Source organism: Phascolarctos cinereus, unplaced genomic scaffold, assembly GCF_003287225.1.
Source record: "Phascolarctos cinereus isolate Bilbo 61053 unplaced genomic scaffold, phaCin_HiC Scaffold_4;HRSCAF=312, whole genome shotgun sequence".
Classification (NCBI taxonomy): domain Eukaryota; kingdom Metazoa; phylum Chordata; class Mammalia; order Diprotodontia; family Phascolarctidae; genus Phascolarctos; species Phascolarctos cinereus.
Window position 1 is genome coordinate 195379930 of NW_027555847.1, and position 27648 is coordinate 195407577.

The following is a 27648-nucleotide window of genomic DNA, read 5'->3' on the forward strand; positions in this document are numbered from 1 at the left end:
TATGTATGTGTGTATATGTATATGTGTGTGTGTGTGAGTATGTGCATGTATATAAAAATAAGCTAGACCTGTGATTTCAGATTTCATCCATGTAGTGAGTTCTTGGTGAGGAACTTCCCCTACCAAAAAGGGTCAGCACCTTTTTCTACAACTTAGAGTCTTAGTTGGGTATGGAGTGGTTTGGAGGCAGCTAGGTGGTGCAGTGGATAGAGCACTGGGATGCCAAGCAAGAAGATTCATCTTCATGAGTCCAAATTCAGCCTCAGACACTTATTAACTGTGTGACCCTGGGCAAGCCACTTAATCCTATTTGCCTCAGTTTCATTATCTGCAAAAGGAGACAGAGAAGGAAATGGCAAACTATTCCAGTATCTCTGTCAAGAAAACTCCCAAATGGTGTCACGAAGAGTTGGACATGACTGAAATGACTCAAAAACCCCCCCCCAAAACCAGAGAGGTTTAGAGACTTTAAGATCACAGTCAGAATGTGTCAGAGGTGGGACTTGAACCAGGTTTTCCTGACTCAAAAGCCAGGTTTCTATCCACCATATTATCCTCCCTAATTATTAGGTCTGGAATTGTGTCATTTCATTTATATACCCTCAATATTGAGTACAATACCTCGTAGTAAATGTTGGTTGAACTGAATGGAAATGAACTAATAAAAATTATGTTATTGATGGTATTCGCATAGAAACCGATAAAAACACCTTTTCAAACAAATTTTGACAGTGAACTGAACTCTTGGTTCCAGACTCAGAATTATAGCAGTAAGAAATTCTCCAAGCATCCTACTGAAGTGTTTTTTTAAATGATTTTTGCTGCCCTCCTCTAATGAATTTGTTCATTATATATACGGTTTTGACTATTTACAATCAATTTTCTTGTTTTAAAAACTTTATTGTGATTTTTCTTCTCTGATTATTATGGAGGTAGTTTTACATACCTTCAGTAAGTATATCTAGATGTATGAAGTCAGGGAGTTCATTTGGTTCCAAATCATTATCTAGGAAGAGGACGATGAAGTTTATTTTCATCTAAAATTACTAAGAATCTAGGATGACAATCTTTTTTGGCTCACAAGTAGAACAATGAAAAGGTAAAAGGAATCATCATCATTATCATCGTCATAGCTTGCATTTACATAGCACTTTCAGTTTTACAAAGTGTCTTACATATATTATTCTTATTTGATCTCTGAGAAATGAGAGAGAATGACAGAAATATTGAACATTTTCCAAGGCAACTGGACAAGAAATGAAAGAAAAGGGAAAAAAAGGAACGTCATTGCCTTGATATGACCCTATTTGTAATTCTAAAGGGTAATATCAGTACTATGTTGATATCTTGCATGTCACATCTCAATCATTGTTCTTAATTATGATGTAAACTCAAAGTCACAGAATAGCCACATTCATATGTACAGACATGTGAAAAAGAGATTGCCTAAGATACAACACGGGCAAGCACTGCCAGAAACACTTCGGATTTATTACACACTTGATTTTGAATTAATTTTTGGTTGTTGCACATTCAGAAACTTTTTACTATTGCCAAATTTTTCGCAACCCCCATGTTCAGTTATGCAATTCCGCATGGGTTCATGACCCACAGTTTAAGAAGTGCTGGTTTAGACTACTGTGGGAATAGCAATGAGTCCACTATGATTACCCACACAATGATCTTAGGAAACTTAGGATCTTAGGAATGTCAGTGGTGGTAAGGATAACAGGTAGGGGTAGAGGATATCCATGGGTATATCTGCAAAGACAGAAAGGTGGAATGGAAATTAGGCCAGACATTTCCCAGTGTGACCACTAGGTGTCTCCATAAACAAAAGACAATTCTGGGAATGGTCCAGAGTGAGGACAGCAGAGGGTAGAACAGAAAGAAGGTAGCATGAAATCAGCAGTTATGTGCATATGAAACACTCAGAAATGGGGTATTCACTACTCAAGTAATACATTTTTAAGTATTCGACAGAGATAAAGTGCTGGGCAAAGATTACGTAGGCATGCCTTACTCTCTATGCTTCTGTGAATGTGGGGTATATACTAACAAAAACTAGAGTGACATTGTTTTTTTTCCTTTCCAGCAGTTTTCTACCTCATTCGCTTTTGTCTAAATTAGAAGGCCTAAAGTACTCCTGGATAGTGTAGTTTAGACCAGGGCTTCTTAAACTTTTTCCACTCACAACCCCTTTCCACCTAAGACATTTTTACATGAGCTCAGGCATATAGGTGTATAAAATAAGCATACAAATCAAACATTTATTGATAATAAATCATAAAGAAATTTATTGTAAAATAATTCTTTGGTATACATATAATTTTACCATTTATTAAAGATGAAAGCAAATTTGCATACTAATGACTTGGATTGAGCTTATTTATTTTTACATAAAGAATCAAATCTTGGCGGAATATTTGACTCTGCAGGATGCGGAGCATCTTCAACATTTTTCAGAGTTGATCTATATTTCAATTTTATAATCGTCAATGCTGAGAACACTGCTTCACATAAATACATGGTACAAAATGGCAGAAGTATGTTTAGGGCCATTTCAGAAATTGTTGGAAACTCTGTCCTAATGCCAAGCCAAAATTCATTTGATATTTTATATGTATAGTAAAAACACTGCAATTTATAACATACGATGCCCTCAAATCTGAGCTGAGGTGTTTTGGGCAGAGTTTGTTGGCGTTGTGTGGCACGATAGCATATGCAGTGCAAAGTGTGAGTGTTGTATGTTCAGAACCAAGGCTACAGTGAGGTTGTGTAATGCAACACAGGCAAGTGCTGCCAGAAACACCTTTTTGCTGTTGTAAAATTTTTCACGACCCCCATATTTAGTTATGTGACCCCACATGGGGTCATGACCTACAGTTTAAGAAGTGCTGGTTTAGATTACTGTGGGAATAGCAATGAGTCCACTATGATCACCCACACAAGGATCTTGCTGACAGAAAAGAATATCACCCATTAGGGGCATTGATTCAAGGTAAGATTTGTAGTCCCAGTAGCTGAAGTCCCTCAAAAAAACAGGTGACAAACTCATCATCCCTATAATTTATTTTGGACGAAAGATGTCTAGATTACCTGATCCTATCTATTTTCCCCTGAGTCTCTGGGGCTGTGCTATGGGAGCTCCATATTTAGGATCTCCTTTGGGATTCCTGGGAATGTAGCAATAAAATATGCAAAAGGAATCAATTATTGTTACTCCAGAGTGGGAATTGGTTGTATTGTTTTGTTTTGTTTGAATCAACACAATAGCATTTGAAGTGGCAAGAATTCTCTGAAAATCTCAGGGCAATGTCAGAGTCAGTGGTACAAAAACATTGGGCTCTTAAAATTTTGTTGAGGATTCCAGAGATCCCCTCAAAGCTCCTCTCTCTAAATCAAGAGTTCTTAACCGGGCATCTGCAGACCCCTTAGGCATAGATTCAGGGTACATACTTATTTCAGAGGGTCTGTGAACTTGGAACTTTTAATATTTTTATAACTATTTCAAAATAATTGGTTTCCTGTGTAGTCCTATTTATTTTTGTTATGCCATATTGTTCTGAGGGTCCATAGGCTTCACCAGACTGTCAAAGAGGTCACACACACCACACCACACACACACACACCCCACACACACACACACACACACACACACACACACACATATTAGGAATCCCTGCTTGGAGAGAGTCAGTTTGCCAGGCTGCTCAAGTTCTAACTTTCTACTTTTTAAACTCCAAATGCCATTTTCAGTATATTTGCATACTGTTAATGAGATGCCCGATGTTGAACTTCTTTCTCAAATGGCATTTCCCTATGAGATACTGCTACCTGTCTTTTAAATCATAAATTCTGAAGTTTGAAATGCTTCAAATGCTATAAGAAAAACTAGTTATAAAAATGAATTGAATCGCTCATCCTTGCCTTCTCAGAGTACATAAACTTACTATTGAGAATCATGTCAAGAAATGCTTACCCATGGTTATAAACTTACAGTCATGTACTTTAGGATGCTGTATTTCTTCTTCAGGTGTTTCCCTTGAAAGGTTTTTAACTATAAAGTGAAATACACATAAATGTTTGCGATCTTTTCATAGTCTCAAAAGTAACCTGTTGCTAGTATTGCTGATCATTTACAGAGTAGCCATGCTTGGTGGGAGAGCAAAAGGTGGAAATTGAAGTTAAAAAGAGAAAGAAGTGGGGAAAATAAAAAGATGGGAGAAGTTGGATCATGTTATCTTAACAAACAATTCATTGTTCTAATCCCAAGCCAAAATTCATTGGCTAATTCTAGCCTCCTGAACATTTTTCACTATAATTGCTCTATGTCTTCTTGGAACACAGAGACACGTATTCAACGATAAACAATATTAGTTCTTTCATCTTTGAAATTTATCAGTGCCATGGACCACTGAGTTCTGAGTGAGTGGAGAGAAGATCCTCCTAGAATATTACGCCATAGAGTGAAAATGGCCTGAAAGCCCAGTGTGATTGCCGTGTCTTAGGAAACTATCAATCAATCTACCACAGGAATCAGTTCTGCTTTACAGGGAAATCATTTGGATTTGTTTAGAATCAATAAAAAGAAAAACCACCTTGTTTGGGCCCTGCTTGGTTGATACCTTTGCTACTTAGGGGTGGGGAGCCCAAAACTTGACACAGTGACTTTCAATACTTACGGTAGTCTTGAAGGTTATGCATACTGTCTTTTAATATTCCATAGCTTTCAGCAGAAAAATTAAAAGTTTTCTCAACTGTCACTAAAAAATAAAAAATCTTCAGCAATTAGTTAAGTTCTCATTTTTGACAGATTACATTCACAAGGCATGTTAAATAGTAATAATAATCGACATCTATATAGACTTTTAAGGCTGGCAAATTACTCTATGAATATTACCTCATTAAAGCCTCACAAAGGTCATAGGTTGTATGCCTAATAATAGGGCAGCTAGGTGACACAGTAGAGTGACAGGCCTGGAGTCAGGAAGACTCTTCTTCCTAAGTTCAAATGCTGCCTCAGACATTTACTAGCTGTGTGACCCCGGGCAACTCAGTTAACCCTGTTTACCTCAATTTCCTCATCTGTAAAATTAGCTGGAAAAGGAAATGGCAAACCACTCCAGTATCTTTGCCAAGAAAAACCCAAATAAGGTCCTTGAATAAATTGCTCACAATATTTTGGTATAATTCATCTTTGTAATCTGCAAGACATTAGTTTTTCTCATTTTTTACTCCTGAACCATATTTTCCATCATACCTACGTATATACACACACATTCACACATATTTACACACATTCACAATGTCCTCCTTTCAAGAAGTCAAGAGTAGTAATGTATTTTTGGAGTATTAATGTATTAATTTTTATAGACTTCCTCTTCTGTATTAGATGTTCATGCATAAGCTGCACTTATTTTCATAATGGTCTTTTTACAGATAGTTATCATGGGCATCACAATATCAGATAACCAAATGCCACATGAAATGATGCTTCTTATTATCTTGAGTGTACAATAAAACTTTGACAACTCCTTACAAAAAGAAAAATTATTTACCTAATAGAAGGGGAATTCTTACTGTGAATATATGGGGGTTGGTTGGTTATAAATTGTACTTTAAAATCCTTAGAATTTAAATGGACACTTGGAAAGCATCTCACAATACTTCCATGTTCATTGACTTGGATGATTCCTGTGCTCATGCAGATTGCAACCCATCTTACCACAAATCTTAGTTAACTCACCACACGTCTGTCAGTTGTTGATGTTTTTAGGTGACAAATAATCATAAGACTACAGAAAACTATTAAAATAAAATAAGAACTTCTAGAGATAATCTCATTAAGCTGCATAGGCAAAAATAGTAGTAGGAAATGAGTTCTATTTAACAAGTAGATTGAACTACAGGATGAATCAGAATAAAAAAGAAATGTAAAATGAATATTAACATACTTGGGAACATATAAAACATGACAGTAAAATCAAATCATTGTAGACAATTATTATAAGCACAAGCCTGTTAATTTTTCCCTTTACATAAGTAAATTGTAAAATCGTACATTGTAGTGGAGCTACGTCATATCCCTCAGTAACATCAAAGTTCGCACTATCATTAATGTCACTATTATCATCTTCAGTGCTTTTGTTAACATCTTCATTGTGGCTTGATAAAATAATAGTTTCAGGGAAACCTAGGAACATGAATATACCATTTATTAGAAATCTGACATTAATTCCTTTATTAAATACAATAAGCATTTTTTTATCCTCACATACTCATTTTAGTGAGACAATTTTGACATGCATTTTTGTTTTACTTTGGAAAATATTGTAGTGGTGTCTTTTATAGAGTTTGCATTTCCATTATATTCTGGGCTATCCTTGTGTCAGAACCATATATACATTATGGTTATACTGTTATTATACATGAAAACTTACTTTTGCTTACTTTATTAAGGTCTTATAAAGTTCTCTGGATACAAAGTCATATAAAATAATATGCAGAATATAGCATTGGAAGAATGAAAATGAAAGCCTTCTGTGTAGTAGTGAAGTAGGAAAAGGAAGGGATAAGTGTAATGACATCTCTTCATCCATGAAGCAAGTAATGGAATGAAACAATATATTTCCTTTCATCTAGCTGTATCCAGAAAGTTAATAGAAGATAGGGACGTGACACTGAGATAGTTGGAATCTCAGAGACAACAAAACAAATGTTCCTGCTGTTGACAAGCATGTTTTATACTATGGCACCATAAAGCATCACTTGCTGTGTGACCCTGGACAAGTCATTTAACCCTATTTGCCTCAGTTCCTTATCTGTAAAATGAACTGGAGAAAGAAATGGCAAACCACCCAACATCTTTACCAAGAAAACCCCAAATGAGATCACAAAGTCAGATACACCTGAAACGACTGAATGTCAACAACCATAAAGCCAGTGGCATGTCATTTCATAATAATCTCATGATTTTTTAAAAAACAGGTTTAATGATAAGTCAATTAAATGATCTCAGAGGTAATTTTTCCATTTTATTTTATTCTACTAACATCTGCTAAGTTTTTATGCAAGATACTATGTTTGGTGCCAGAGAATATAATGATAAATAAAACATGTCCCTGACTCTTACAAGTTAACAGGATAATAGATTCAGAGTTAGAAAGGGCCTTGTAAGTCATCTAGTCTCATCTGTTCTTTTTTATAAATGATGAAACTGAGACCTAATATGCTCATGGTCACATAGATTGTAAGCAGCACAGCTAGGATCCAACTTTAGGTGTTCTAACTCCAAATCCAAGAATTTTTTCCATTGAATCAATAACACATAAAAATGCATACTTGTAATACAAAATAGAGTTCTCAGAGAAAGTAGGGACCCCAGAGCTCTTCTAGTGCAACTTTTATACCTGATTAAGAGCTACGGATGGGGCAGCTAGGTGGCACAGTGGATAGAGCACCAGCCCCGGATTCAGGAGGACCTGAGTTCAAATCCAGTCTCAGACACATAACACTTACTAGCTGTGTGACCCTGGGCAAGTCACTTAACCCCATTGCCTAGCCAAAAATAAATTTAAAAAACAAAACAAAACAAACAAAAAAAAAAGAACTATGGACAAATGGCAATCCAAGCTCTGCTTGAAGATCTCCAGTGAAATGGGATTCCCTAACTTCCAAAGAAGTCCATTTCATTTTTGGATGGCTGTACTTTTTAGGAAGCTTTCTCTTTTATTTAGTTGAGATTTTCTCTAGTTCTTTAGTTTTGCCCTCAATGACTAAGCTTCCTCCAACTTTCCATTCTGGCTCTTCAAAAATGCATAAAAATCTGTCATGTTTCCCCTTTATTTTTTTTTTTTACCTAAGTATCACTTATTCATTCTACTGATTCAATTTATTAAGCCCCTACTCATACACTTGCATAGAGCCTACCCTGCCCCTTGGTGTTGTCAGTCCCTGGGAAAGTATCCCCACTACTCTTGCCCTGAGAGGAAGGGTCTGACCAATACGAATGTTTCACTGAGGTATGCAGGTATACCTTGCCCAGACTTTACACCTACCTACATACCTATTATGTGCAAAGCAATCTGCTATGTGATGGGTGTACAAAGACAAAGTATATTAGTCCCTTATCTTAAGAATTTTATATTCTTTTGGGGGCCTATGACCATACACAGATATGTTTACACATTGTAATCTGAGGAAGGAAAGTATTTGTTAGTAGGGGCAGTAGAGAAGGCATTACGAAAAGATAGCATCTGAATTGAGTCTTAAAGGAAAAAAAGAAGGATTCTAAGATTGAGAGGAGAAAGGAATGCCTTCCAATCATGACAGAGGAAAGGCTATGTTAAAATATGGTGGCCAGAAATTAATTTAAGAAATAATCTTCTACAGCTAGAATGTAGAAAGCCTGAAGAGAAATAGTTTGAGGTAAGGGTAGAAAGGCAAATGGGAGCTTGATAGCAAAGAGAATAAAATTTGTATTTTGAACTAGATGCAATGAGGAGTGACTGAAGATTTGTAAGCAATGCAGTGTCATGACCAGACCTGTGCCTTACAAAGATTGTTTTGGCGGCTATATGGAGAAACATTAGAAAACAGAGAGACTGTAAACAAGGAGGCTAATAAGGAGGCTATTATAGTTTTCCACGTAAGAGATGTAAAAGGCCTTAAATACAGCTGGTAGTCTCTCTGAATGAAGAGAAGAGGGGTGCTAGGTGGTGCACTGGACAGAGTGCCAGCCCTGAAGTCAGGAAGAACTGAATTCAAATCCAGCCTCAGACACTTACTAGCTGTGTGATCCTGGGCAAGTCACTTAACTCTTGTTTGCCTCAGTTTCCTCATCTATAAAATGAGCTGGAGAAGGAAATTATAAACCATTCCAAATCTTTGCCAAGAAAACCCCAAATAGGGGCATGAAGAGTCAGACATGACTGAAATGACTAAACAACACTTATAGTTTTCCAGGTGAGAGGTGGAAAAGGGCTTGACTATAGCTGATAGTTTCTTTGAGTGGAGAAAAGAGGAGGGATGCAAGAAATGTTATGGAGGTAGAATCGGCAAGACTTGTCATTTGATTGGATATGAGGGACAAAGAAGAGAAAAGAATCCAGGATGACTATAAGGTTACTCAATAACTAGGAGGATCAGCAGAAGGAAGAAGGTAATCGTAGGGCTATTGGAGTTAAAAGTGGAAGGGACCAAGGATGCCATTTATTTCATTCCTCTCATATTATTTTCCCCTTTAATTTAAAAATATTATGAAATTAGTGAAAATGAATATTGTATATAGAGAAAAAGAGGATTATATATAAAACCATAAGCTTTTATTACATTAAGTTTTTAAAGCATCTATTAAATTTAACACATTAGTACCAAAATTGCCTTATTTATCTGTGATCCATTCTGGACTTCCTCATCTGTATTTTAAAATGTTTCACTAACATTCTTTTCTTTTATTTCTTCTTCTGTTTTTGCAGCACTATTACCAATCCACCCTGCTCTCTTCCACAAATCTCAGCCTCCTCTCCTTCCCCAAATAAATGTTCTCCTATGTAACAAATAAGTATAGTCAAGCAAAACAAATCCATATATTAGCTATGTTTGAACCTTTCTTCCATCACCTCTCTGCCAAAATATAGAAGCATACATCATCATAAGTCTTCTGAAGTTATAATTGATCACCAAATTGATCAGTATTCTTAAGTCTTTCAAAATCATTTTCCATTACGTTATTGTAGTGGATGTATAAGTCATTCTTCTGGTTCTGCTCACTTCATCTGCATCAATTAATATGAATTTTCCCATGTTTCTCTGAATCCACTCATTTCCACATTTCTTACAGTGTAGCAATATTTCATTGCATTCATGTACAATAATTTGTTTCACCATTATCCTATTGATGAGTTCCTATTTTGTTTCCAGTTCTTAAACACATCAAAAAGTACTGACATAAATATTTCTATACATATAGGTTCTTTTCTTCTGTCTTTGACTCTCTGGGGGTGTTTCCCTCATTTTACTGTTGAAGAAACTGAAAGTCAGAGAAAATAAATGACATCATCAAAGTCACATTGCTAGTAAGTAGCATTACATTCTATTCTACATAATATAATATATAAAATACATATTTTATATATATAATATAAAGGGGGGAAGAGACAGTGAGATATATATACATATGTGTGTGTATATATATACATATATATATATATATATATATAGAGAGAGAGAGAGAGAGAGAGAGAGAGAGAGACAGACAGACAGAGAGACAGGGACAGAGACAGAGACAGAGACAGAGACAGAGAGACAGAGAGAAAGAAAGACTGAGAGTAGCATAGTTTAAAATCCCCTCACCATTCTGGTCACCCTGCTCCAGACAAGCTGCAGCTTGATAGTACCCTTCCCAAAATGTAGTGCCCAAAAGAGGTGCAAATAAAATGCTAGAAATCTGAGAAGGGGAGGATTATGTCTGCTCTTGAGGCAAGTTTCATAAAGGAAGGGATAATCGAGCTAGCTCATAAAGGATGATAAAGTTAGTCAATCAATCAATAAACGCTTATTAAGCACCTATGTGCCAAGCACTGTGCTAAACACTGGCAATATAAAAAATGGCAAAAGATAGTCTTTATCCTCAAGAAGCTCACAATTGAATAGGGGAGACAACAAGCAGATAAATACAAACAAGCTATATATAGGAAAAAAAGGAAATAATTAAAAGACAGAAGGTTAGAATTAAGAGAAACTGGGAAAGGCTTCCTGTAGAAGATGGAATTTTAGTTAGGACTTAAAGTTTATTGGAAAGTGGTTCAAAAAAGAGAAAAGAATTATGGGAGCAAGCCACAAAAGCCAGAAGGCAAGGATGAGGAGGAAGAATATTCCAGCAGTAGAGAACAGTTAGAGAAAATGCCTGGAGTGGAGAAATGGAATATCTTCATCAAACAGCAAGGAGGCCATTGTCACTGGATAGAAGTGTGAGAAGGTGTGAAAAGACTGGAAAGGTAGGAGGGGGCTATGAAGGCCATGCCAAACAGAGGATTTGTATTTGTATTTGATCCTGGAGACAATAGGAAGTTACTAGAGTACATTCAGTAGGATAATGGGGAAGGTCATGATTGTATCTGTGCTTTAGGAAAATCACTTTAGTGGCTGAATGGAGAATGAATTGGAGTGGAGGGAAACTAGAAGCAGGCAGACCCACCAGCAGACTATTGCAATAGTCCAGGTGTAAGGTGATAAGGGCCTGCACCAAAGTGGTATCATTGTCAGAGAAGAGAAAGGAGCATATTCAAGAGATGTTGCAAAGGTAGGCTTGGTAGATATGGGAGGTGAGAAATGGCAAAAAGTCAAGGATGACTCCTACATCGGGAATTTGACAGCCTGGAAGGATGGAGTTACCCTCTATAGTAATAGGGAAGTTCAGAGTGGGGGAGGGTTTGGAGGAAAGATAATCAGTTGATTTGGACACATTGAGTTTAATATGCTTACTGGATATCCTGATTAAGGTGTCTGAAAGGGAGTTGGAAATACAAGATTAGGGGTCAGAAAAGAAGTTAGGGCAGGATAGGCAGATTTGAGAATCATCAGCATGCAAATTGTAATTAAATCAGTGAAAGCTGAATAGTTCATTCACCAAGTTAACATAACCATAGGAGGGTACTGATGGTGAGTTACATAATCAGGGACATTGTGGGGTAAGGGTTCTGCCATGTTTTTCATGATACCTGATATAACTGATATGGTTCTGGGTGTAAGGCACAATGGAAAATGGGAATCAACAGAGCAAGCTCTACAAGGCAGCGGCTGAAATCACATAGGAGAAAGCCTACAACGGATCCCTTTGCAGGAGGAATGTAGAGAAAAGACAGAGATGAGATAATTATGGGGGTTTTAATCAGAGAATAAGTGTCTAGAGTGAGAAGAAGAGTAAGGATAATGAAGAGAATGAAAAATCCTTTTTGGGAAGAGGAGCAAAAAAGTAAAAATTTAAAAACTAATGGACAGGACTAGCTGAAGAAAAGGAGAGGAAAGGAGAGTCTATTTAACTGAGAGGAAAAAAGAAAGGAGAAGAATTATATAACCAGATAAAAGCAGGAGGGAAAAAGGAATTTTCCCAAAGGAAAAGGGGTAACAAATGAGTGGAGGGGTGAGTGGGTTAGGGGAAGAAAGCTAGGGGAGAACAGGGTCACCTTAAAGTAAGGTAACTGAAGGAACATAACCCTATATTTACAGAAAAGAAGGAAAAACATAACTTAAAAAATCAATTTTAGAGATGGAGGAAAATATAAACTAATTCATAACTTTAAATATGAATGGATTAAGCCATCAATAAAATGAAAAAAGAGTGACAGTTTGGATAAGAAAACAAAACCCTAATATTGCTAACAAGAAACAAAGGTAAAAATCAAAGATACACAAAAAATAAAGCTGAGGGGATGAAAAAAAAATTCTATGCATTAGGTGAATCTGAAAAGCAGAAGTTGCAACCATACTCTCTGAAAAAGCAAAAACAAACATTCAAAAAATAAAGAGATAAACAAGAAGACTATATTATGCTGAAAGAAATCATAGATAACAAAGCCATGTCAGTGATGAAATTATACACTCAAAGTGTCTTAGCAACTAAATTCATAAAGACATATAACAATCGTGATAGGAGACATCAACATCCCTGTCTGAGACTCAGATAAGTCTAACAGAAAGATAAACAAAAGAGAAAATATCAAACTAAACAAATTGCTGGAGAAACTACAGTTAAAAGACTTATGGCATCTTCTAAATGGGATAGCAAAAGAATATACATATTTCTTAGTGCCCTATGGAACTTTTATACTAGGGCCCAGAAATATTGCATATAAAAAAATAATTAGTATAGCCTTCATAGACCATAAGGATAATGAGGTGACACAGTGGATACAGTGCTGGGCCTGGAGTCTGGAAGACCAATCTTCGTGAGTTTAAAACTGGCCTCAAACACTTAATAGCTGTGTGACTCTGAGCAAGTCACTTAACCCTGTTTGCCTCAGTTCCTCATCTTTAAAGTGGCAAACCACTCTAATGTCTCTGCCAAGAAAAGTCCAAATGGGGTCACAAAAAGTTTCACATGACTAAAAAATGACTGAACAACAGAACATAATGCAGTAAAAGTAAAAACAGGCTCAGGCACCAAAAACAGACCCAAATGGAGATATAACAATGAAACCTTAAGTAATAAATAAGAATAAGAACAAATCACAGAAACAATTGTAAACCCTGTCTGCAAGCCCATTGGTATGGGACTCTCTCCTTATTGATGAAGATGAAGGCCCCTACATGAGGGGTGGGAAAGAGCTGGGGAGAGATAGAGAGCTTCAATTCTCAAAGTCCCCTCTTTGGGGACTGGACAAGCTTCATGTTTTCTTTGAATGTTAAGTCAACTTCCAATTCCAAGAAAGTAGATGAAATAGGTCAAATTTCAGGTTGCTGAAGGAAAGGACTCTGGGAAGACATGAGAGGAGTGGGAAATCTCCATCAAGTCCCTATTCGCAGCTTGCTGCACTAGAGACTTCGAGGAGTTTCCAATTGGGTTGGATCAAGGATATTCTCTTTGTTGAGCTGAGTTGCCTCATTAGCACTGGGAGAGCGCCTTCTTCCTGTGTTGTCTGGTACAGTGGTGTGGAACCTGTAACCTCAAGGCCACATGTAACCTTCTAGGTCTTTGAGTGTGGCCTTTTGACTAAGTCCAAGTTTTACAGAACAAATTCTTTTATTAAGGGATTTGTTCTATGAAGTTTGGATTTGGCCAAAGGGCCCACTTGAAGACCTAGAGGACCTTGAGGCCACAAGTTCCCCACCCCTGGTCTGACATATATTCTCCTATGTATACATTCTCTGATTTCTGTTTTGCTATGATTTGGATAAATGGATTTCTATGTGTATTTTTGTGGAATGGGTATTTGGAGAGAAAGGAGTCAATCCTTGGATTCAAAGCTTGGTATCTCCCTATACCCCCAAAGCGACAAAGTGATCATGAGTTAGATAGAACCCAGTCATATTCCCCAGACTAAAGAAAATTTAAAAGAGCAGATAGATATACTTCTAGCTGTCTCCGAGGAGAACAGAGTGGCCTCTGCTTCTCTTTTCTGCTTCCCTGTTCCCCTCCTGGCAAGAATGAAAATCTCCCTTGGAGAAGGATGGTAAGAGAAGAGTCTAGAGATGAATATTCTACCTCCCTTCAAACCACACAATAGCCCCACTGTCACTTGTGAGCTTCTCTACACATGTGGGGCCCACTGCTGTACTTTACTATACTCCTTATGCTTGTACAATTAATAACTATATAAAAATTATAATGATGAAACAACACACCAATATTTCTGGGATGCAGCTAAAGCAGTATATAGATATATACATATATACATCCATACATTAACAAAATAGAAAAATAAGAATCAATGAACTAAGTATTAATTTTTACACCTAAAAACCAACAAATAAACAAATCTAAAATAAGAACAAAAGAGAAGATATGAATATTAGATGGGAAGTAAATAAATTGGAAACAAAAACCCCACATAAATGGTTAATGAAACTAAAAGTTCTTTGAAAAGGCTAATAAAATGATAAACACTTAGTTACTTTGGTCAAAGATAGCAGAGAACCAAATAAATAAGATAGCAAATAAGCAAGGTGAAATCACAACAAAACTAGAAGAAATAAAAAGAATAAATCAGTACATATTATGCAAATTATATGCCAACAACACTGAGAACAAAAAAGAAATAGAATACCTCCAAAAACATAAAATACCCAAACTATCAGAAGACCAGATAAAGATCTTATATAACCCAATCTCAGAAAAGGAAATAAATCTGGCTGTAACAAACCACCAAAGAAAAATCTTGAGGGATTCACAGGAGAATTCTATCAGACTTTTAAAGAACATTCAGGACCTATAGTTCACAAATAATTTCCAAAATTTGAGAAAGAAATCACCCTATCAGAATCATTTTCTGAGACAAATGTAGTCCTAAATACCTAAATGAGGGAAAGATAACATACAGAAGGAAACTATAGACCAATATCATTCATGAACTCAAAAATATTGAACAAAATCCTTTCAAAGAGACTACAGCAACTTATCCAATACATTTTTCATTATGTTCAAGTGAGGTTTATACCAAGGATGCAAAGATGCCTCAGCATTAGGAAATCCTAATCCTGCCTGCTCATCATTTCTTACAGCACAATAGTATTCCATTACATTCATACACCACAACTTGATCAGCCATCTCCCAATTGATGAGTATCCCCTCAATTTCCAATTCTTTACCACCACAAAAAGAGCTGCTATAAATATTTTTGTAAAGTGGGTCCTTTTCCCGTTTTTATGATCTCTTTGGGATATAAACATAGTGGTGCTATTGCTGGGTCAAAGGGTATACACAATTTTATAGACCTTTGGGCATAGTTCCAAATTGCTCTGCAAAATGGTTGGATCATGTCACAACTCTATCAACAATGCATTAGTGTTCGAATTTTCCCACAGCTTCTCCAACATTTATCATTGTCCTGTTTTGTCATGTTAAGCCAATCTGATAGGTGTGATGTGCTACCTCAGAGTCGTTTTGATTTGCATTTCTGTAATCAATAGTGATTTAGAACATTTTTTCATATGACTATAGATAGCTTTAGTATCTTCCTCTGAAAACTGCCTGTTCAAATCCTTTGACCATTTAGCAATTGGGGAATTGTATTGCTTCTTCTAACCACCATGTGAGCATTTGCCTTGTGTGAATTCTCCATAAAATAGTCTTTTAGGCAAGTGTACATACGTACTGCAATAGTAAAGAATCAGAAACAAAGTAGATACCCATTAACTGGGGAATGGCTAAACAAATTATGGTACATGAATATAATGAAATATTATTGTGCTATAAGAATTTTTATGTGTGATGAATACAGAGAAGCATGTATACATCTATATAAATTGACAAAGAATGAAGTAAGCAGAGCCAAGGAAACAATATACACAGTAACTACAACAATGTCAATGGAAAGAACTAAAGCATACTAAAAATCATTTAAAAGTGTGTCTCTGCCACTTTTGCCAAGTGGCAATCAAAATGATACTTTGCCAAGCAATGACATCAATGTTAATATTCTAACACATCAATAATATTTTAGTATTAAAATAAAATTCATAGTTTCCAATTAACGGTGATCCCTAGGGAATTTTAATAAGCTTCTTGAGAGCAGGACTTAACTGTTTTTGTTTTCACATTCTTAATCCTTAACCCAATGTCTGACACATGGTAAACATATAATAATTAGTCTGCATTGAAGAAGGAAACAAGCATTTATTAAGCACCTACTATGCACCAGGCACTATGTTTAGTGCTTTACAAATATTATCTCATTTGATTTTCCCAACAATCCTGGGGGTAGGTGCTATTATTATCCCCATTTTACATTTGAGGAAACTAAGACAGGCAAATTAATTGCCCAATATCACATAAGTAGTAAGTGTCTGAAACCACATCAGAAATCAGGTTTTCCTGACCCTGGTCCAGTGCTATATCTACTGTGCCATCTCACTGCCTCTTTTCAGTCATGTTGAATAATTTGATATATTGTGGTGCAGTATAAAAGTGCATCAGATTTGGAGTCAAAGGACCTGGTTTAATTCCAAATGACCTTGGAAAAATCTCTCCATTTCTTTGAATATTAGTTTATTTGAAAGTTGGGAGTAATATTACTTTTGCTACCTACCTTATAAGGATATCATAATCATCAAATGTAATCATATCCTTAAAGTGTCTTTTTAAAACTTTAAAACAGGCTTCAATTCTTATAATCTAGCCAAAGGCTTAAATTCTTACAATCTAGGCAATAGCTCACTAATGTTCAGACCCCTTAAGAGTCTGCCCAATATGATGGATGTTCTAATAAACCTTGTTTTGGGCTGAAAGAACGCTTGGGTCAAATTCTTTCAGGCAGGATCCACATGTTGTGATTTTGGGGTCCCAGTACCCCTGAACCCCTAAACTGCCTCATTTTGGTGCCCCATACAGGGAAACTGCTTAACCTCAAGTTCTTCTCTAGCCAAGACTCAAATGTACATAAGCCCTCCCCCCCACCAACTTTGAACTCGGCCTGATGCTCTCAGGCTCTTGGTCCACTGGATTGGACCTTCCACAGCATAGAGGACAAGGATGGACACCTATCTGGAAGTGTATGCCCAATTCTGTTAATTCCCTTGGCACTAGGGAATTGGGAAAAACTGCAGCTGCTTTTTGGTTCCTTGAGGCTTACTTACTTCCCTCTACATTCCTGAATCCTCCTTCATGGAGGTTACAGGGAAAAGTTAGAACAGCTAAAAATATCTTGGCAGATTCTAAAGATTTTGTTATTGATCATTAAGGAGTTTCGAAACACTTCCTTACAACCCTGGTCACTCCCTTCCCTTAAGTTAAGAGGGTATTGTTAATTCCTCTCATAGAAGAAGAGAGTTTCACCCTTTACCCTTCACCCTTGATTTTGCCCTCCCCCACTTGGGAAAGGAAGGAAGGAGGAGGGGCAGCAGCTACAGAGTAGGCCCCCTTGGCAATGGCCTTGGGCCCTAGGGCAACCTTTGCCTGAAAACATCACCCAGGTTCAGCACATACTGCTCAAGATAATGAAGCTAGGCTCTGAATTTGGGTAAGCACACTCTTTCAAATTTGTAATTTTAACTGTTAATGATGAGATGTTGATTCTCTGTATAAAGTAATTGGGAATGAATTTGACAAAATTGAAGTCACCTGATTGGTAATGGGTTTGTTTCAACTTTCAAATTGGTAAACTTTTTGTATCAGTTATGTCAAGCAACTTTTCATAATTTGGTTACCGTTGAAATAATTTGGCTATTGTTGGTTATTGTTTTGATGTGTAAACTAGCCAAAAAGCTTGTTTGGGTTATAGCTTGCTGAGAATTTACAAGTGTATAGAAATCTCTAATGATTAGCTTTTTATACCAGACAAATTTAAGTTTGAGATGTAAATCCTGAAAAAGTTTTTCCTAAACTGTGATTAATGAAACTTGATGTTTGAGGTAAATGCTCCTAGGATTTTATTTTGAATTGTCTTGAATCATAATCCATCAATAACCCACCATCTGAGAGAAATGCCACAAGCTACTCAGAGAGAATGTGATACTGGTGGGAAGTCCGCATTGGGAAAAGCTGAGAGGACAATTTTAGCCTCAGTCTAAGGAGGGATCTTCCTGGCTCAGTTTCCCCATTATAATCCTTTGAAAATACCCACCTGGGACAGGCGGAGCCAAGATGGTGGAGTGAAAGCAGTGACTTGCTTGAGCTCTCCCCGAAACCCCTCCAAATATCTCCAAAAAATGGCTCTAAACAAATTCTAAAGCAACAAAACCCACAAAAGGACAGAGTGAAGCAAATTTCCAGCCCAAGACAACCTACATGATTGATCAGAAAGGTATATCGTAATGTCTAGGTAGAGGAGCACAGTGTGGTATGGGCGCACAGGTCACAGTGAACCTGAAGCAGGCCTCAGAGGACTGAATCTCAGGCAGCTGTGGCCGCTTCCACACCTCTCAACCCACAAACACCAAAGACAACTTAGAAAGTCAGTGGGAAAAGTCTGTTTCTGAGGTGCTGAGAGAGGAGCTAGGTCAGAGCCAGATCCAGAGCGCAGCGAGCAGAGCATGGGCACCGGGGCGGTGGCTGCATCCTGAGCTTCCGGCCCACAGACTGAGGGGGAATCAAGTGGCTGATCAGAGGGAGATTGCATAGATCTCTCCAGTGCTGAGGCAGGAATCTCTTGCTTTGCCCATGATTGGATCTGGGTCACAGTTCTGGGTGGAGGTCCTGGGGCAAGGAGGAGTGCTGGCATGGTGTAGCTCGTGGTGACAGTGGAGAGAAAACCTTCTTCATAATTCCAGGACAGAAAGGAGTGCTTGTGGTCACTAACAGACCAGAGCACAGGCCAGGAAAGGAGTAAACACCTCGCCCCTTATCATACCACCTTGGAAGAACTGAAAATTTACAGGGCCCTACAAGTATCTCTGAAAACAGCTGTATAAACCCCCAAAGCTTGGGACAGTACATTCTCCACATTGGAAGCAGACTCTTACCTTAACAAAGAGTTTAAAACTCAAGTAATTGGCTGGGATCATGAGCAAGCACCGCAAAAAGAGTCAGACTATATTATCTTACTTTGGTGACAAAGAAGATCAAAATATACAACCAGAAGAAGACAACAAAGTCAAAGCTCCTACATCCAAAGCCTCCAAGAAAAATATGAATCAGTCCCAGGTCTTGGAAGAGCTCAAAAGGGATTTTGAGGAGCAAGTAAGAGAAGTGGAGGAAAAACTGGGAAGAGAAATGAAAGTGATGCAAGAAAATCATGAAAAACAAGTCAACAGCTTGCTAAAGGAGACCCACAAAAATACTGAAGAAAATAACACCTTAAAAAATAGCCTAACCCAAATGGCAAAAGAGGTCCAAAAAACCAATGAGGAGAAGAATGCCTTAAAAAGAAAAATTGGCCAAATGGAAAAGGAAGTCCAAAAGATTACTGAAGAAAATACTTCCTTAAAAATTAGAATAGAGCAATTGGAAGACAGTGACTTTATGAGAAATCAAGACACTATAAAACAAATCCAAAAGAATGAAAAATTAGAAAATAATGTGAAATATCTCATTGGAAAAAAAACTGACCTCGAAAATAGATCCAGGACAGATAACTTAAAAATTATTGGACTATCTGAAGGCCATGATCAAAAAAAGAGCCTAGACATCATCTTTCAAGAAATTATCAAGGAAAACTGCCCTGATATTTTAGAACCAGAGGGCAAAATAGAAATTGAAAGAATCCACAGATCTCCTCCTGAAAGAGATCCCCAAAGGAAAACTCCTAGGCATATTGTAGCCAAATTCCAGAGTTCCCAGGTCAAGTAGAAAATATTATAAGCTGCCAGAAAGAAACAATTCAAGTATTGTGGAAACACAATCAGGATAACACAAGATTTAGCAGCTTCTACATTAAAGGACTGCAGGGCATGGAATATAATATTCCAGAGGGCAAAGGAGATGGGGTTACAACCAAGAATCACCTACCCAGCAAAACTGAGAATAATCCTTCAGGGGAAAAAAAGGTCATTCAGTGAAATAGAGGACTTTCAAGTATTCTTGATGGAAAGACCAGAGCTGAATAGAAAATTTGACTTTCAAACAGACTCAAGTGGAACATGAAGAGGTAAACAAGAGAAATCATAAGAGACTTAGTAAGGTTGAACTGTTCACATTCCTGCATGGAAAGATGATATTTATAACTCATGAGACCTTTCTCAGTATTAGGGTAGTTGGAGGGGGGGAAATTATATGTATGTAGATAGATAGATAGATAGATAGATAGATAGATAGATAGATAGATAGATAGATTAGCAGACAGACAGACAGACAGATAGACAGATAGATAGATAGAGGGCAAAGAGTGAGTTGGAGATTAAGGGTTATATCTGGAGAATAAAATTAAGGGATGAGAGAAGATTGTACTAGGAGAAGAAAAAAGGGAGAGGTAGAACAGGGTAAATTATCTCACAAAAAAACAGAAAAGAAAAGGCTGTTACAGTGGAGGGGAAACGGGGGAAGGTGAGGGGGAATGAATGAAACTTATTCTCATAGGATTTGGCTTAAGGAGGCAATAACATACACATTCAGTTGGGCACAGAAATCTGTCTTACCTTACAGGAAAATAGGTGGGGAAGGGGACAAGAGAGCAGGGGGTTGATAGAGAAGAGGGCAGATTGGGAAAGGGGGTAATCAGAAGCAAACACTTCTGAGGAGAGACAGGGTCAAAGAAAGAATAGAATAAATGGGAGGGGCAGGATAGGATTAAGGGAAATAGAGTTAGTTTTTCACAACATGTCTACTATGGAAGTGTTTTGCATAACTGCATGTGTATAACCTATATTGAGTTGCTTGACTTTTCAGTGAAGGTGGGTGGGGAGGGAGGAAGGGAGAAAATTTGGAACCTAAAGTTTTAAAAACATATGTTTAAAAAAAAAGTTTTCACATGCAACTGGGAAATAAGAAATATAGGAAATGGGGTACAGAAATCTATCCTGCCCTACAGGAAAACAGAAGGGGGAGGGGATAAGAGAAGGGGGGAGAGAGATAGAAGAGAGGGCAACTAGGGGAAGGGGTATTCAGAATGCATGCCATCTTGGGGTGGGGGAGGGGTGAGATGGGGTGAAAATTTGGAACTCAAAATCTTGTGGAAGCAAACGTTGAAAACTAAAAATAAATAAATTTATATAAGAAAAGAAAAGAAAATACCCACCTGGCTATTCCTGACTCTGGCTATGAGGTGGATTTGATACTGCATGGTTGGAAAACTGAATTATCTGAATCCAAACAGAGCTAAGGATGTTTTATCCTGTCACATCTGGGCTCTGCAGTCTTTTCTGTCAGATTTTGTCTTCCAGACTACAGGCCATTCATCTACGGTTGGTAGCAAACAGCAGACACCAGCCAATGTCCCCCCCATCATTCCCTGGATGCAGTCTGTGCTTGGTTCCAGTCAACCTCCTCTTTGGGATCCCCTTGTGGCAGGGACAGCTCTACACCCCTTGCCAGCAGGAAGCAGTTTCAGAAGCAGAAACCTTCACCCCTTATCCCAAAAGAATTTGGGTCCCATTTGTTTGAGGGGGAAATGATGAGGTTGGGATGTAGACCCCAAAAAGGAAAAACCCCGGACTTGCCCACATGGCCAAATCTCTGGTATTCCCCTGAGGCTATAATCTCATCAACTGGCCTTTCATTGTGGGCTGCCCTATGGCCCCAGGCCACTTTCCACATTTAATCCTATCTAGGCTCCATTCTCCCTTGGCCTTGTGGTCCAGGTCCTTGGAATTCTATTATCTCAGACTACTTGGCCACTCCTAGATCCCTCCCATAGTACATTTTGTCTCCATTAAGGTGCTTAGATTCTTAAAATCTAGCCACTGCTCAGAGTCTTAAAATCTAGCCAATAGCTCACTAATGTTCAGACTCCTTAAGAGTCTGCCCAATATGACAGGATGTTCTAATAAACCTTGTTTTTGGCTGAAAGAAAAGAAAAACTTTAAAGCCCTATAAAAGATATCCCTAAAATTTTAGTGAAGTCTTAAGCCATTAAACCCTTTGTGGCACCATGTATAACTTTCAACTATCATTATTATTACATTTTGCAAAAGTGAGGATTAATAATGAAAAATATTTCTTATATTAATCCACTTCCTCTCATAAAAAAACAAGTTCCTCTAAAAAATCTCAAAGGGAAGGAATGGACAAGGAGCAAATTGATTTTGTGTATTATTTATATAATAATTAGGCTTCCCTAATTCCTAGATTTGGTTATAAAATAACAAGGAATTGAAAGCATAAATGAAAAGATAATGCAACATTCAAGAATGCACTTTGATGAACACCACTACTTAAAATAAAGAAGCAACCTAATAAGGAATATAGTGTAAAGACAACTTTGCTCAGAGGACAACCTGTCATAATCTCAGATTCCATTCCATTCATCCAACATTTATTATGAATTCACTTTACATCATCATTATGATAGCTGGCTTTAATTCTTTTCTGTAATTATCACTTTATTGTCAATAACAACTTTTCCCCTCAGATCTCGTATAAAAAATGGTTTTGAATACAACCAGAATCTTAATGGGTGCTCAACAACTGAGAGATGACTATACAAATTTTGATACTTCAATGTAATAGAATATTATCATTCAGTAAGAAATGATGACAATGAGGGATTGAGAGATTCTTTGGAAGATTTATATAAACTTGTGAAGTGAAGTAAGTAGAATCAAAGGAACAATGTACATAATTATTACAATAATGTAAATGAAAACAACACTAAAGGGGATCAAATTCAGAATAATTGCAAGAAGCAATCTTGTTCCTAGAAAAAAATTAATGGCAATTCTATCTTTCCCCATATAGGTGAGGGACTATGGCAGTAGAATGTTTCATTTGCAGGTAGACATGGTTATTTTGTTGGTCAGTTGTGCTGAACTTTTTTTTTATCTTATTCAGTAGGGGAGGGTGCTATGTGGGGAAATGACTGTGTAAAAAAACCATTCATTAATAAAAATAAAATTTGGCTTTACATGTGTTTATACTTTTATCACATGCTATATGCCATAATTATTTGTGTATATGTTCTATCCTGATACTAGAATGTACACTTGTCGAGGACAGTGATTATATCTTAGCTAAATTCTGTCCTAGCCTCTGGTTTACCACTCTGAATTCAGCATGTGTTTAACAAATATTATTTGAATTGAATGTCACTTGTAGAGAATCAGCTGATGGAGTGAAAGAGCCCTTGACTAAGGGATGGGAATCACCGGGAAGGCAGTAGTTGTAGCTCTAATCCTAGATCTGCTACTAGTTAGCTGTATGACTTGGGGCAAACAATTTCACCTCTCAGTGCTCAGTTTTCTCATCTGAAAAATAAGATGGTCTCTAAAATCCTTTCCAACTCCAAAATTCTTTGATTTTTTTATTCTTAAGAATCTAAATTTTTGTTAAATTTAAATTTAGAGAAGGTTAAAATAAAATATTTTAAAATTTTATATTAGGACCCAGATTACTATTTTAAAATTAAAACTCAGTGCATGAGAATAACATACACATCTAATTTTGAAGCTTAAATTTTCCATAATTTAGAATGCATAAAAAATGAAAAGCAGTTATATAGTTTGTCCAGAGGAAGAAAAGATGTTTTCAATTAGAAATATTAGAAATTCTTATCCTCTGACTCTTTCAGTTACTATTTTTGTGACCTTGGGCAAGACATTTCTACTTTCTATGCCTCAGTTTCTTCATATTTAAAATGAAGAGGTTGAACATTAGATGACTTCTAAGATCCCTACCAGCACTAAAGCTTTGATACTATGATTCCCTGACTCTTCAAAAGATTGATCAATAAGAACAGAAGATTTCTGAGCTATAAATTATTATTCTTATCAGGTTTTTTGAGTTGTTGCTTCCTAAATTAATTGACAAATTTGCTGCTATACCAATGAAATACCGAAGAATTACTTTTAGAAATGGAACAAATGATAAAAAAAAAATTCATCTGGAGGAACAAAAGAATGTGAATCTCAAGAGAAATAACGAGAGGGGTGGTTGTAGTAGGAAGAATGGGTCTTAGTAGTGCCAGATGACAAGTAAAAAATCAGTATTATTTGGAACCATAAAACAGAAAAGTTATTTAGTGGAATAGATCAGGTAGATAAGATCCAAGAACAACTGAAATCAGGGTCAAGGCCTCACTGCCTGACAAAAAGGGATAAGAAAATTAGAAAGAATTCTGGGAGAAATTAGGCTTATATCAACATCTCAGCACATCCAAATGGATGTATGACCTACATGTGAAAGATCACAGCATGAGAAAATTAGAGTAGCAAGGAAGAAAATACATTTTACAACTATGGATAGGGATGAATTATTGACCAAAGAAGGTTGAGAGAAGATTAAAAGTGATCTTTGATCCACTGTTAGGCAAAAGAAGTAAGACAGAGAGAAAGGAGCCATGTGTATAAAATATTTATAGCAACTCTTAGTAGCAAAAAACTGAAAACAGTGGTTGCCCATTTTTTGGGTGTGGCTAAACATATGTTAAACAAACATAATAGAATATTATTACACCATGTGAAATTACAAAATGTATAGATTTAGAGAAACTTTGGAAAACTTGAATAAACTGATGAAGAATGAAGTGAGCAAGACCAGCAGAACTATTTATATGATGACCATAATATTATAAAGAACAACTTTGAAAGTCTGCAATGACCAATCACAACTCCAGAAGACTACTGATGAAGCACGTTTATCACCTCTTGGTAAATAGTAAAAACAACTAATGGTGCAATTGTCCATTTATATATAGATTTACCTCCTTAATTCAATGATTCATTGTTACCTGATCCAAAGAACTTCCTACTTTCTATTGTCATAGTTAATTTTGAGCAAAAATGGCTTCCTAAAATGCTCTACTAAAATGTTCCATGGAGGCCAAACATTTGATATTTTTCCACATCATCTAATGGCTCAGAGTCATCTGATAATAATATTAGCAAGTAAGTATAGATCAACTAAAAATAGCAGCTAGGTGGTACAGTGGATAGAGTGCCTGGCCTGGAGTCAGACAGACCTAAGTTCAAATCTGGACTCAGACACTAGCTGCATGACCCTGGACAGTTCACTTAACTCAGTTTCCTCATCTATAAAAGCTGGAGAAGGAAATGGCCAACTGCTCCAATATCTTTGCCAAGAAAACCCCAAATGAGATAATGAAGAGTTGGACACAACTGAAAAATGACTGAACAACTAAAAGAAAGCATCTTGTTCAACATATTGTTGGAGAAGTCATTGCTAAAATTAGTGGGCTAATCAAACAATTATTTTTTAGAGGACAAGTTAACTTTAAGACCAAAAGCTAAAATTAGGTACACAAGTACAGACTTTCTATGTGCACCTACAAAATAAAACATTTAATTGGTACCAGACAATAACACTTTGTGAAAAGCAAATCTTTTGTTGTTATTGTTCATATCATACACTAGGCAAAGCACGTGGTTGGGGGTATATAATTATTGGACATTCTTTGAAATGTTTTACCAGGTACTAAAAAAGAAGAAAATACATTATTAGATGTCCTTTGTGTTCTTGAAAGCCCTTCTTAATTTTCCTTTTTCCTACTTTCTCCTCTTTCCTGCTCTCTTTTTTCTTCTTCTCTTCCTTCACTCACCTTCCTATCCCTAGGAAGCCCAAGTACAGGATGACAGCTCCTGTGTCAAAGGAGCAATAATTAAAACAAGGTCTCCCATAGGCCAGGGTGTTAGGGGATGATGGGTGTTTCACCTGTTTCTTCTGGTGAGGCAGGATGGCATAGTAGAAACACACTGGATTTGGAGTTGAAAGACCTGGGTTTGAATCTTGGGAATTTACTTGCTATCAAGTCTTCTCATTTGTTTAATGAATTGGATCTTATGCTTTATCAATTGTATTACGCTACACAAGGGCTGTGTTTATATGCTTGGCAACAGGCTATTCTAGAACAACTCTGGTAAACACTTATGGCCAACCCAATGAACTACATCTACTCAGAGTTAAAAAGAAAGTAACAGTTATTTCTCAGTCTTACTTCAATCTGTCAGCATGCAAGAAGGATCACTGCTGAAAGTTTCTATTAAGTTTCTTTATGTTAGTTCTGCCTAGCTTGCAAATAAAAAAGCAGTCTTGACTCAAAAGACTCATTTCCATATGTTCTTACCACCTTCTATTTTTAAGTAATCCTCTTGTTTCTTTACCTTGGTGAAGTAAAATGCTTGTAACTGAAAAAGAAAAAAGCCAAACTTTCCCCTGTCCCCCAGCAAATGAATTAAAAGTAGAAACTCTCTCACATTATAGGGTAATGATCTAGAGCTAGAAAGGACCTGACTGGCCCTTTAGTTCATCTCCTCATTTTATGGGTGAGGCCCTGGGGAGATAATGTGACTTGGCTAAATTCACACAGAGCGGGGTTTGGAGTCAAGGTCCTCCTACTTCAGGGTCAGTGTTCTTTCTACTGTACTGTCCCACCTCAGAAAATAGAGCTAGTTACTCATCTTTCTTCTCTACTATTACCGTAGAAGATTTGACCCGAATCATAACTCACCTATTAAACTGCTGAACTTTTTGCTAATCCCTGGGGGAGAAAGTCCAAATAAAAAAATGATCAAAAAGAAATTCATAGGGAAAATTATGACTTATCTGGTAATTCTCTTGGATCTGCCTAGAGCTTTCTTTCTATTTCTCAAAGCATCCCATTACCCAGCCAGAACATTGTGACATCACCACTCAATGGAAGTTAGAATGTAGAATGAGATGAGTTTGAGTCAATCGGAAGAATATTTTACATTCAGTGGTTTCTTTTTTTTTAAATTAATTTCACAAAATGATGTTTGGGACATAATATATTTGAATTAACAAGAAGGAACATATTTGAATAAAAAATCTATTTCAGCCTTTTCGTTGAAAACATTAATAATAATGAATTCAAAATATTTGCTTTCCAGTTTTAAAATCTTTTTAGTTCTGTATATCTTTTGAAGTAATGACAATCAAAATTATTATCTTTTTAAAATAATCAGAAATGATAGGTTTATGCTTAAGAAGAGTCTCATTCATGTACATGATGCTACTTTTCCTTCAGGAAAAAAAATATTGGATAAATTTGTTGGAATTTTAAAGCTACTTAGTCCTATTTTGTTGTTGTTGTTCAGTCATTTCAGTCATTTTTGACTTTTGGATTTGAAAATCCCATTTAGGATTTTCTTGGCAAAGATACTAGAGTGCCATTTTCTTTTCCAGCTCATTTTACAGATGACACAACTGAGGCAGATAGGGTTAAGTGACTTGCCCAGTGTCACATTTGTTTGTACATAATAAACAATAAATGTTCTATTTTTTCATTCATAAGGCCAGACTTAATGACATGTGTGTTGAGCCTTGAAGGATGGGAAAAAATTTTTCCTTCTAAGAGATGGTGTGAGCAGTTACAGAGATAGGAAAATGTAGTAAAAGTTCCAGGAATGGTGCTTAGTTACATTTG

General features: G+C 36.7%; 1 protein-coding gene across 1 annotated transcript in view; it reads right to left on the reverse strand.

Moving 5' to 3' along the window:
* The window catches only part of EQTN (equatorin), a 41493-nt gene extending 14608 nt beyond the window's left edge, over positions 1-26885 (reverse strand). The window contains exons 1-5 of the mRNA XM_020970034.2: positions 26713-26885; positions 6065-6196; positions 4686-4766; positions 4001-4060; positions 947-1006 (exon numbers count right to left, since the gene is read on the reverse strand). Of these exons, the coding sequence (XP_020825693.1) occupies positions 947-1006; positions 4001-4060; positions 4686-4766; positions 6065-6196; positions 26713-26788 (409 nt within the window). The 5' untranslated portion in view covers positions 26789-26885. The remainder of the gene's footprint in view (positions 1-946; positions 1007-4000; positions 4061-4685; positions 4767-6064; positions 6197-26712) is intronic.
* Between the last annotated feature and the right edge of the window lie 763 nt (positions 26886-27648).